General features: G+C 42.6%; 1 protein-coding gene across 2 annotated transcripts in view; it reads left to right on the top strand.

The window, feature by feature from the left end:
- Cyria (CYFIP related Rac1 interactor A) overlaps positions 1 to 12,845 on the top strand; it is a 98,730-nt gene that overhangs the window by 73,148 nt on the left and 12,737 nt on the right. For both annotated transcript variants that reach the window (XM_027937899.2, XM_071601353.1), the window contains 2 exons: positions 10,521 to 10,642; positions 12,026 to 12,131. In XM_027937899.2, coding sequence (XP_027793700.1) covers positions 10,521 to 10,642; positions 12,026 to 12,131 — 228 coding nt within the window. The remainder of the gene's footprint in view (positions 1 to 10,520; positions 10,643 to 12,025; positions 12,132 to 12,845) is intronic.

Here is a 12,845-nt window from a genome sequence, read left to right as displayed (position 1 = left end):
TTTGAGTTGCAAAGATCTGATTTAAATTCCTGCTGACCTTTGCAGTTACTCCTGTGCCTTGGGCTTGTATTTCTCCACAACACTTAATGTCTTTTTTTGTTATTTTTTCTATCCCTCTACTTTTTTTTCTTTTCCTTTCTCTACATTCTGGTCATTGTTCTACTTCCTTTTGAAGGGTCAGAGATAAGCATGGCTTCCTGCCTCTCTGGTGAATGGTAGCTGGAGGGACAGAGTGCAGGAGAAAGCATGTCCAACGTAGCTGAAGAGCCCAGTCAGACCCTCCAAGATGGCACCCAATGCGCCACGTGAAAACACTGGCCCTCCAGTGAAGTGGCACCAGTGGTTCCCAGGCCAAAATGATTATTAGAAACATCTGGTGGATCTCTTCTTATATAGTTACCTGAACCTCACCCCCAAATTCTGATTCTGTGGTCCAGTCCAAAGAATCTGCTTTTCTCCACCTTTCCAGGTGCATCTGCGGATCAGCCACTTTGGGGCCTGTCTTTATTTAATGCATGGAGTGATTCACCTACCCACTAGTGTTTAGGACAGGGGAGCCACACCAAGAAACCTTTGGAGTTCTAAGAGCCACAGCCTGGAGTAAAGGCTCTCCGAGACAATAGAAGTTCAAGTAGATTAAAATCTATGCACAAGCACCTCACTTCAAAGAAGCTTCCCCCCACCAATCAGTAAGGAATTTGCTCTATCAAAGATTCCTTTGAGATCTGAGTAGACATTTTTCCAAAGACAAACAAATGTCCGATAAACACATGAAAAGATGTTCACTATCATTAGCCATGAGAGAAATCAAATGAAAACCACGATGCGGTACGACTGCACACCCACTGGGATTGTTCTCATCAAAAGGGAGAGGATAAAACATGCCAGTGAGGATATGGAGAAATCAGAATCTGATACACTGGCTAGTTAAAAAGTACAGTGGTACTTCTGCTTTAGAAAGCAGTCTGAAGTTCCCTCAAAAGTCTAAATATAAAGTTAACATATGACTCAGCTATTCCACTCCTATGCATAAACCCTCAAGAAAAATAAAAATATTTGTCCACACAGAAACTTGTATATGAATAAACTTAACAGCATTATCTATATTAGCTGAAAAATAAATTTTAAAAAGTTAAAAAAAAAAGTAAATGCCCATCAACTGATAAATGGGCAAACAGAATGAGATAGATAGATCCTTTTAATGTAATATTATTGAGCTAAAAGCAATGAAGTGCTACAGCATGCTCTTCTACGCTAAGGGAAAGAAGCCTGTCACAAAGACCACCTTCCACTGAAAAATCTAGAATAGGCTGATGGGTAGAGACAAGCAGTAGATTGACTGTCCCCGAGCCTCGCAGATAGTTGTTCCCTCAACTCCACAGGAACGACTTTGCTTTCCTGCTTGGGCTACTACAGCAGCTCTGGCCACCTGAGCCTTAGAGGGCATCTCCCTCAGTGCTCCTCTTGTCCCTCAGAGCAGGTGGCCCCTGCTTCATGCTCAAGTGGCACCAAGAATGGGATCATTGATCTGAGATCCCTCGAGGCAGAGCCAGGGCCCTGGATCCGCACTGTCTGTGTGTTCTCTTCCTTCCTGCTCTCAATTTATCTTGTTAGCCTTGGGTGAAGGTCCGTGGAAAAACCCTGGCAGACAGACATAGCTTCCCTTTCTACTCAGGACTCCAAGACTGTTCAGCTTCCAGGCCGGTTTGCACACATCCTTCAGACTAGAAGAACATGTGGCCTACATTTATTAAAGCTTCCCACCCCTGCCCCTTCTCTGCCAAATGTGAAAGTACCTGTGGCCTCACCTCCTAGTCTGCCTACTGTTTGGATTGTATTTCATTCAGTGTTTTGCAACCTCAGCTCTCTTGTAGGTTAAATATAACCAAGATTTTGTAGATTATCTAACTTGTTCTCTGTTAGTATGAGGGCAATATTCTTTGTGGGTTTTTTTTTTAATATCTTAATCGTATGAAGTTTTATTGCATAGATTCAGATTTATACCTGACAAAATTAACACTAGTTCTTTTATATCATTTAATATACAACACATATTGAAATTTCCCTGAGTTTTTCCAAATGAGATGGAAGATTGAAACCACTTCACAGGGTTGAAACAAATTCATATGATATATTTGATTGCTTTTTCCTTTTTTTTTTAATTGTGACAAGAACACTTACCATGAGATCTATCCTCTTATCAGATTTTTGAATGCACAATAGTTTTATTAACTGTTTATTTTTTATTAACTATAGGCAAATATTGGACACAGGATTTCTAAAACTTACTCATTTTGCACCAAGGAAACTTGAGACCTGTTAGTTAATAACTCCCCATTTCCCCCTCCCCTAGGTCTCTGGCAATCACCCTTTTACACTTTCCATTTATGAGTTGCACTCTTTAGATACATTTTGTTAGTGAGATCCTGCAGTGTGTGTCCTTCTGTGACTGGGTTATTTCAGTTAGCATAACCTCATTCCTATTATTGTTGCAAGAATTTCTTTGTTTTTAAGACTGAATAATATTCCTTCGTGTGTGTTATGAATTGGATATGAGGTGTCCCCCAAAAGCTCTTGTGTAAATGCAAGAATTTTTGGAGGTGAAATGATTGGATTTCCAGAGTTGTAACCTACTCAGTTCCTCCAGGTTTGAATGGACTGACTGGATGGTAACTATAGGCAGGTGGGTGTGGCTGGAGCAGGTGGGTCATGGGGGCCATGCCCTGGAAGGGTGCTTATTCTTGCCATGCCCTCCCCACTCACTCTCTGCTTCCTGGCCACCATGGGGTGAGCAGCAGCCCTCCACTTTTTCACCTGATATTCTGGCTCATCTTAGGCCCAGAGTGATGGATTTGGCCCACAATAGTCTGAACCTCTGAAACCATGACGCAGAATAAACCTTTCTTCTCTAAGTTGTTCTTGCTGGTATTTTGTTCACAACAACAAAAAGCTGACATGTTGTGTGGGTTGTGTGTGTGTGGTGTGTATTGCACATCTGTACAAAAGTACAAAAAAAAAAGTAACAAAGTACAGATGATTGCGATATAATTTTCTTTATCTGTGGAAATGGATCACCTGACTACAGTCACTATGATCCTGATTCATGTTATCCTGAAGGTTATTCTGTGTTCCAGCCACTCTGTTAGTGGGGTGTGAATAGCTGCAGAGCTCTCAGTCTCTCTGGGGAGGAAGACAAAGCCGGCGTCTAAATGCAATGGTGATAATTGCTCTAGCAGGGACATCAGCCATTTTCTGAGGTACTGTCAGCAATCAAGCATGGTTAGTTTTCTTCTGCAAGTGTATATTCATCTCTTCATTAGTATACCTCTCCTGGAGGTGAGGATTTGGATGGTGTCACATGCTTATATTTTTATGTGTCTTATCCAGCAGCATAAGACTGGACACGAAAGATAATCTTAGGACTACTGGTTTTGATAGATGTTAATTAAGTAACGATATGCAAAGAATCCTTTGCATTCTTCAGGTAGAAGCAGCAACAGTGAAGGTGGGTTATCAGTGGGCTGGGAGCTCTGAAGGGATAAGATACGGCACATGGAAGAGGAGCATTAGAAGAACAGGACCTCTTCTTCAAGGAGTTCTCCACGTTAATGAGGAAATAAGACAGACAGTGGTACAGGTGTTAGTGAAGAAGTCTGCTAGCTGGAACGGATAGCAGGTGCTGCGCTAGCAAGAGTTGCAGATGTTTGATTGGGCTGAAAAAAAAAGTTCTTCAGAAGTTAGTGGCTAAACAAATGGTTTTCTCATGAGACAAACCCACATTTATTAATATCAGAGGACTACTAAGAACAGCAGCAGCAGTGGGGTGGTGGTCAGGAAATGCTGCAATCTCCACATCTTTGTGTTCTCAAAAGGCCTGCAGCATCCAATTCTATAAAATGAGGTGTCAAGAGGCAGGCTGGCCTGATATTGTTCACTCAGGCCCACTTCGTGCCACCACTGAACTCTTCTTTCACCTGTCCTCAGACACACTTGCATCTGCTGAAGTTGATCTGAGAAGGCTAGAGACCTTGGAAGGGGAGAGGGGGAAAATTTCAGATGATCAGCGGCCACTTGGTCCAGTATCCTCACTTGACAAAAGTCAACAGGGAAGCAGTTTATGGCAATTTCGAGCACTTTTGTTTTTTCCTATTTTCAATGTATATAATAATTCTCACTATGACCCTACAGGTAGGGAGAAGACAGGGCTGTTGTAGCTTGTCTCTCCTTGACCAAGATCTGGTCTGGGCCCAGGGAGTTAACTTCTTTGCCCTGGGGGCTAGGAGGTGAGTGGCACGCTGGCTGTAGTCCACATCTCAAAATTCCATCCTTGGAGTGCTGCCCCGACCCGGGGATCCCAGTCGTGTGAAGGAAACAGCCAGTACTTCCAGAATATCCATCTCTTTTCATTCCCTGGGGTGCTGCTTCCATGGGAAGGGCTTTGGCTTTGGTGTGTGCTGACTAATGTCCTGTGCAAATAAATATGTCAACCACGTCTCACTTATATTTTCCAATGGACCCTTGCAACTTCATGCTGTGTCCATAAGCAGTTGGTATTCTGCTATAAATCATTACCATTTCACATCCTCAAATGTTAATAATAGATAATTATTTGCATTCTTAGTTCCTCTTGAAGGGGAAAGGGATGAGTGAGGACTGAGGAAGTGGGTGGGGAGAAGGGCTGTAGATTTAATTTATGGCGTTGGCAAATCCTTCTTGCTGTACTTTCTTCATTGTTTATCCAGCAGTCATCCGGGCACAGGGAGAGCTATATATCCCATTGATGAAATGCCAGGGCTTCCATCAAAACCAGAGGCATTTCCTCATAAATTGAGTCTTCTCCTCATATTGTTTTAGGTTAATTTGATTCACTGTTAAATTCTCCATGCAGTCCTAAGTAGACTGTTAGGAGAAGGTTTGTGGGCTCCTGGTGCTTTTGAAGACAGGATGAGCCCTGGGCTGATGTACAAAGATAAGAACGCTTTGGTTTGACAGCCCTTCTCCAGTTTGAGGCCTGCTGATGCTCCCCTGGGTGGTTCCCGAAAGACCTTCCTGACAAACAGAGTACCTGGTCACCTTCCTCTCCGTTAGCACAGTGGAGTGCCAAGCATTTGGCTTAAATAAGATTCAGAGTCCTCCACAGACCTTCCACCTTGCCTGGTGACACCAAAACCGCGAGGTTAACCATTCCCCATCATCAGGGAATCCAACCACAGGAGGATGGATACATCCCCTGCCAGCAAGATTAATACTCCTTATCTTAATCAGCAAGATCATTTCTTTTCCATTAAAAATCCCAGACACTTGGACTTTCATATGTTCTTTTTTAAAAAAAATATTTTTTAGTTTTAGATGGACACAATACTTTATTTTATTTGTTTTTATTTTTTTATGTGGTGCTGGGGATTGAACCCAGTGCCTCACTCATGCTAGGCAAGTGCTCTACCACTGAGCTACAACCGTGGCCCTTGTGTGTTCTTGATAATAGGTGTGTGTTCGAGGTCACAGCGCCCATGCTCCTTTTTATGCTTTGCACAACAGCAAGTCCAGAACAGCCTTAAATCATCGCGTAGATAATGGCCAGCTGGGAGACACTCGCTTCAGGGCTCCTACCAGTATCGGTTTCTGAAATTGCCTGTGTAAATCACAGGGATTTTAACAGCTTCATTGTGAAGCAGGAGTAAGCCAGCTTTGTTTAACTGTTCTGCTCAATTTTGATGAAATAATTGACGATGATTTGAAGTTTAGAATGCAGTTCTTAGAGGAAACACCATCAAAGATTTCACTGGCTGCCACTGGAAACAGAGATCATTTCCATCTTGAGTATTGGTGTGCATCCCCGTGTGTGTGTGTGTGTGTGTGTGTGTGTGTGTGGGAGAGAGAGAGAGAAAGAGAGCATGTGTGCGTGCCTTCATTAATGAAAGGTCATTCTTAGTGTTAAAAATAGAAAAACAGAGCCTGTGGTTCAGAGTTTTGTTCATTCAGCAAATGCTTTAAGGGGTTATAGGTGGACTAAATATAGGTGACCTTTTCAACCACTAATTCTTCAGGGTCCTTTTCAAGATGTCATTTCATGACATCTGAAAATACAATAAATTTTTAACATGTGATCGCCAATTACATCTGAATATGGAAAATGCCAGAAGTGTAGACCTCCAAAGCCTCTCACAGGAATTCTCCAGAAAGCAAAATGTTTTAGGATTGGAGAAGTAAACCCAGTGCAGTTTTTCATTCTACCAGACAGAAGAAACACCCGTGATATGCAAACCACACCAAGGAGACATGAGGCTGTAGGTGGATAATTGACATGTGTGTTTAATGAAGGTGTGAATAGCCAATTTAACTGCAGGTCAAGGCATGTATCTTAATGGTAAGAGATGTGATAGTATAAAAGCATCTTGGGGAGAAGAGACAGAGGATCTGGAAGCAACAGCACCTTCTTTGACTTCTTTACCTCCCTGCCTCTCAGCGCCCACCCTTCTCAGCCAGCTGGTCAGTTTCCTCACTGAGTCACTGATTCATCAACACATGGATTGTGTCTCCAGTGGGTGAGGCATTGTGTGGCTGTGGAGGATAAGAACACAGATCTTTTCTCCAAAGATCTCAGAGTTCAAAGCCGAGCAGGAAAACCATCCCAAAACACAAAGTGAGGAGTACATTTAAATCATCCATTCAGCAGAATTTTCTTGAACATGTCCTACATACCAGGTACTGTGCTAGACCCTGTAAATATGATGTCAAAATGCAATAAATATGACCAAAGTCTTACATCTAGTCAATAAATTTCTCATTACTTAGTTCTGATTGTCTGATTCTTTCGTTGAAAGGGGGATGAGTCATGGACTTCTATAGGGATTTGGGCCAATTTTAAATGTGACCTAGGGTCAAGCATTCCTTTTCCCATTTGAAAAGCAAGACAGACAGACAGACCTACGTGAGCTTCTCCCAGCTGTCACTCTCCACTTGGGAAGCTGATGCTTCTGGTTTTTTAATCCCCTAAAAATCTTCCGCATTCTGGCTGAGAAGGCAGAACTGTGCTCCCAGCACTAAGGGTCTGATTATTGTCTGGAAGAGGAAGTGACTTCAGTTCTGTGACAGGGAAGGAGGAAGAAATCACATATCCATTAAGATCAACAAATTATGGAAGAAAATGAGCCAACACATTTTTAAGCCTGGATGAAAGGGAGCATGACGGATTTGGTTTCTCCCACCCCATTCCATCACCGCTAAACAGGACCACACAAGAGACATTTCTCATGGGAGGCTAGAAACCCTGCCAAGAGAAACAGTTCCCAAAGAGGGAGACAGGGGCTGAGGGTCCTGTTTCACAGCACCAGGGCAGTGTTGCTGTCGGAAGGAAGGTGCTCACCACGGCCCCCCAACTCTCTGTGGTCACATCAAAGTCCAGTCTATTTGTATCAAACAATGTCACTTCAACTGTGTGGAGGGAGGAGCTGACCGTCTCTAACTCAACACCACTTTGAGGCCACACTGTTGGAAAAATTTATTTTTAAGTACCTAAGAAATTTCTCTATTTAAAAAAAAAATATTGATGTGAAATCTTTCTCTTTTTGTTTTTAAGTAACCACCAACGGGATGTATTTTGGTTTTGCCAGCTGAGCTCTTTTAGCCCACTTAGTTTTAACTCTGTTTTCCTAGGATTTGCTAAGATGGGGCCATGTGACAGCTGAGATGAGAAGGCTTCTTTCCTGGCCACCAAGTACCATCTTCTTTCAGGCCGTTTTATACTTACACTCAGTAGTCTGGGTTCTCAGAATCTTGGTTACAGACTTGTGCTTCTCCTCTTCTCCAAATAAATATCTCCATAAGAAATTCATTTAGCTTATGATTTTTTGATACATTCATCAAAAAGGAGAAGAATGGAATTAATGGGTGTTTGATTTTTGTTTATCTTCTAGACTGTGCACATTTCTCTTGTGTTTTCTTTCTAACATTTTCCCCGCTTGGAAGCTGGAGTTCCGGAATTCTCTAGCTATAGTCTTCTTAGCTTATGGATTTTTAGTTTTCTGTTTAAGACATCATTTAACTTTGAGAAATCAGAAAAAAAACTAAAATAGCTGGGCGCAGTGGCTCATGCCTGTAATCCCAGTGGCTTGGGAAGCTGAGGCAGGAGGATCATGAGTTCAAAGCCAGCTTCTGCAAAAGCACACCATCAAGCAACTCAGTGAGACCCTGTCTCTAAATAAAATACAAAATAGGGCTGGGGATGTGGCTCAGTGGTCAAGTGTCCCTGAGTTCAATCCCTGGCACCAAAAAAGAAAGAAAGAAAAAGATACAATATAAAGTGATTCATATAGCGGGATAACATCATTCCTGAAAAAACTTACCCAGTGTGAGTGGAAAGGAAGGAAGGATACAGAGATAAAAGGGTTGATACATTTCTTTTTCCTTTCTGTGCCCTGAGAAGTCTCTGCTTTCTATCCTGGCTGGTCTCCCTCCTGGCCTAGCTGCGTTAATACAGCCACAACCCTCTTTCCACACAGTGACCTCATCATAGAGAACTTCTTCCTGTGGCCCCTGCTTTAGCCCTTCCCCGACATTTTCCTTTCCACTCTCTCCAGCCACCTGCATCTCTTCCTTCTCTGAACCCTGATGTGAACTTTAGTGCCTCCTTATTCGCTGGCTAAAATCCTCTTATTCCTAGAAAGCATGGTTTGCAAAGTGTCTAGATGCCCTGTGAAAGCCTATTATTGTTTTGTTTTGTTTTGTTTTAAGAGAGCTACCATACACTGATGACTGTCACCTTTCATTTCCCAGAGAGTTTATCAATTTCTTAGGTTTTAGGCAGGATCTGGTGAGTAACATAGTCTAAAACTCTAGGTAGACGTTACTCCTTAAGGGTCTGGCTTGGAGCCTGTGGGTGTGGCAGATGGTGACAGGAGTGCCACCTAGATCAGCCCTGCTGATGACCAGGCCTCTGAGCCCCCTGTCAGTACACCAGTGCTCATGGTGTGTGGATTCCACCCTTTACCCCCCAGAAGAACACTAGCGACTGGTAACACACCCTTTTGTGGGATCAGCCCTTTGTACTCCCACAAAGATTAGTGAAAACAGGGGTTGGATCTGAGGAGGCTCAGCCCTACAGTTCTAGCCTCAGCCTTCCACTAGTGACATCTGCTGAGAGCAGTCAGCATCTTAGGATTTGAACACTTGAAAAATAGAATTTATGAGGTGACGCCTCCTATCCTCAGCACCGTCTCTGCTTTCCGTGGAGAGACTAACTTCCTCACCAGCCCTGGTAGCTAACCTGTTTTATAGCATCTGTGAGAGAAATAAAACTCAGTGTTGCCCACCTTTCAGCCCCTACCCACCAGCCTGAACAAAGTGCTCCTGGAAGAAAAACTTATAGGTTCTGGAGACACAATCAAGTGGGAAATCAGTAAAGAGCTGGGGAGTGCTTGGTGCTATTAGAATATGACCTTCGTTTAGATAAGCTAGAAGGTGTCACATTTTTTGTAACAGTCACAATCAAGACAAAGATAAAGAGAGCAGGTGTCTTTTTGAGGGGGGTGGGGGGGCTACTGGGGACTGAGTCCAAGGGTACTTAACCACTGAGCCACATCCCCAGCCCTTTTTTTGCATTTTGTTTAGAGACAGGGTCTCACTGAGTTACTTGGGGCCTTGCTAAGCTGCTAAGGCTGACTTTGAACTCACTATTCTTCTGCCTCAGTCTACCAAGCTGCTGGAATATAGGCACAGTGCCACCACACCTGGAAAGAGAGCAGGTGTCTTTAAAATTAACTCCCTGCATGTCTTTGCCAAAATTCTTGTTCACATTCAATGGGAAGTCTCAGTGCTTTCTCCATGTCAGTCTGTCCTGGAATGATGTGCTGTGGACATGACCCTGAAGGGTTAATCACCCAATTTGTTAATTTGTTTCTATGAAAGTAGGAAGGAGATTGTTTTTTCTTTCTCTGCTCAGATTCATAGATTTTTAATCATATAAAAAATAACCTATAGCTTCTCCTGTTAAAAGCAGACCCAAGGTAGCATTTCAGTTTGACAAGATGAAAGAGTGTCATGGCATTGGGTGGTGGTGAAGACTGTGTAATGTTACAAATACCACTGAGCTGTACATTGGACATGATCAAGTGGTAAATCGTATATCATCTTGCCACAATTTTTTAAAAAAATTAGTTTTAATGCAAAAAATAATAAAAAGACAATAAGAAAGGTTAGCCCTAAAAGACAATGTCACTGCTTCTACCACTCAGTACCTATAACAGGTGTGCAAAAAATGTATTCTATACAGATAAATAGACAAATGGGGACCCACTGGATTCAGCTAGGTTTAACTGGTGCAGAAAGATGGTGATGTTGTGAACTCGGTCTGGGCCAACATGGTGCTACTTGTCCATTCTAGCACTTTCTGTGGTAGGAGTAACCATCAGACTTGCAGGAATGAGGCATAAGTGCCCGGTGGGTACACTGACCTCCAACACTCTTTCACAGCTGTTTGTAACCACCAGCCCTCTGTGTCTCTTGCTTTCCTTGCTGTGCAGATGCCCAGCCCACGGAAGGAGAGAGGGAAATATGGAACCAGATCAGCGCTGTCCTCCAGGATTCCGAGAGCATCCTCGCAGACCTGCAGGCTTACAAAGGCGCAGGGCCGGAGATCCGAGACGTATGCCAAGGATAATGTAGAACGGATGACACCCGGGGAGGGGAGGGGAACTGCATGCAGCACACACACATGTGCACATGCACAGGTTAAGTAATAACCCTAATATTTCCTAGAGTACCAGAGGAACAAGGAGCGTAATGTGTCCTAATGTATGAATGGCCCCTTGGATTCCAGTCCATTCACAGTGGCGCACAGTGCTGGGGACCATGTGCAATTTTAGCCATTCTCTACCCAAACCTACAGTTGCTATGGCAGGACTCACACTTGGGCAATAACATCAGCGAATGACTCCATGTAAGGGAAACGTACACATAAAGTCTATGAAGAACACTTGAATTGCATGTTAGGAGGTGTCTGAGACTACATGTACTTTCAGGGATGATTTTGGCAGGTTTCATCAGTGTCACACACAGTAGCCACAAAACACCATGTGAAGTGGACCGTAGGTCTGTCGTCTTCGGAGTTGCTGTTGTGTTTTTTTTTTTTTTTTAATGAGAAACAAAACAACAAAGTAAAAAAGAAAATAACCAGCGTGGGTATTCGGACTTCATAATGCCTCCAAGACAAGGAGCTCCCCGCTCCTTTTACTTGAAAGCATTAGAGATTTGGGCCTTTGCTTTGTTTGTTTGACCTGGGGTCTCACTGTGTTGCCCAGGCTGGCCCCAGACTCCTGGACTCAAGTGGTCCTCCCACCTCAGCCTCTAGAGTAGCTGGGACACAGGTGTGCACCACCACATTAGTTTTGTGGAAACATCAACATGTGTGCATACACACGTATGCACACCCACGCAGGTGCACACACTCACATATTACTGCCACTGCCACCATTCCTCTGAAAAGAACTCCATCGTTCTCATAATCCTCAAGCTGCTGAAACTCAGACAAGATAGCCTTGCTCAGAAAGCAACAGGCTATTAAGATAGGGTTTTTCTACTTAGGGGTCACCATTTAATTTAGGTGATCTAGGTAATGTTACAGTCTGGCAGGAAGAGAATGCATATTATAGAGAAAAGAAAATACCCAAGAATTTGTACTTTATAGTAAATACTAACTCTACTTTAGAAGAATCAGTGATAGTGGAGAGGGCTGATCCAATTCAGATATACTTTTTAAATTTTAATTCAAAATAACAACAAAAAAGAATGAAGCAAGATCTACCTGTAGAACCATTTGTTTTATGTTCAAGAGCTAAAATTTTCTTTCAAAATGAGTGTCTTGGGGGACAGTCCATTGAGTCATTGTCAACTTAGGAGTACACATTCACAAAGTACAGCAGGGATTGCATTTTTTAGATTAAAACATTTTTCCATATTATAGCATTTTGATGTGGTGCTTATTACTTCCTTTTTTTTAAACAAACTTTTCTACTATGTCTTTTGGTAGGCAATTCAAAACCCCAACGACATTCAGCTTCAAGAAAAAGCTTGGAACGCAGTGTGTCCTCTGGTTGTGAGGCTAAAGAGATTTTATGAGTTTTCTATACGCCTAGGTGAGTGTTTCTTTTTCATGTCCCACATGTGAAGTTCTATTTTGCCACTTGAAAACTTAGCAGGAATAGCTTTTCATATTCAACCACCTACTAGGTCTTATGAAAGTCATTCATGAACTACAACTCTGGTCATGTCTTTTAACGTACCCCAGAGTTTCTTCCCCTAAACATTCGCACCTAGAGAGTGTGTCTTTCTCTACTGGCACATTAAAGTGGACTTTGCATTGTCTGTGATCATCTATGTCCAACTTTTCATAGTTTCCTGTTGGATAATCTCATCTTTGAATAGCGGTGAAGTTGGAAGATACAGGTTCTCTGCTAACCCAAAAAGAACTTATTTGCCTAGACTCATGTTAAAAGTTTAATAAAGTAAAATACAAGGAAGCAAACATGTAGTCCTGTCCTTTAGCATTAAAAGCAAACAAAACACACACACACACACACACACACACACACACACACCCCTGAATGGGTACCTGGCTCTGTAGAACAAGAGTAAGACCAAGTCTGATTGATAGAAGGCTCAGGGTGACCAACAATATGATGTCATCATGGTTCCCACAGTAAAGCTGTATGAGATTTCATTAGTTAATATAGTATTTCTAGAATGAAAAAGGCAGTAAGTATGTTCTACTTTACTTTTGCCATAAAATGAATGCCACATTTCAAGCAGAAGTTAGAAATTGAAATATTCTGGGGAAATAGTGGCCATGG

This window comes from Marmota flaviventris, chromosome 14 (assembly GCF_047511675.1).
Source record: "Marmota flaviventris isolate mMarFla1 chromosome 14, mMarFla1.hap1, whole genome shotgun sequence".
Taxonomy (NCBI): domain Eukaryota; kingdom Metazoa; phylum Chordata; class Mammalia; order Rodentia; family Sciuridae; genus Marmota; species Marmota flaviventris.
The sequence above is the reverse complement of the archived record's forward strand: the minus strand, read 5'-3'. Positions and strand labels throughout refer to the sequence as shown.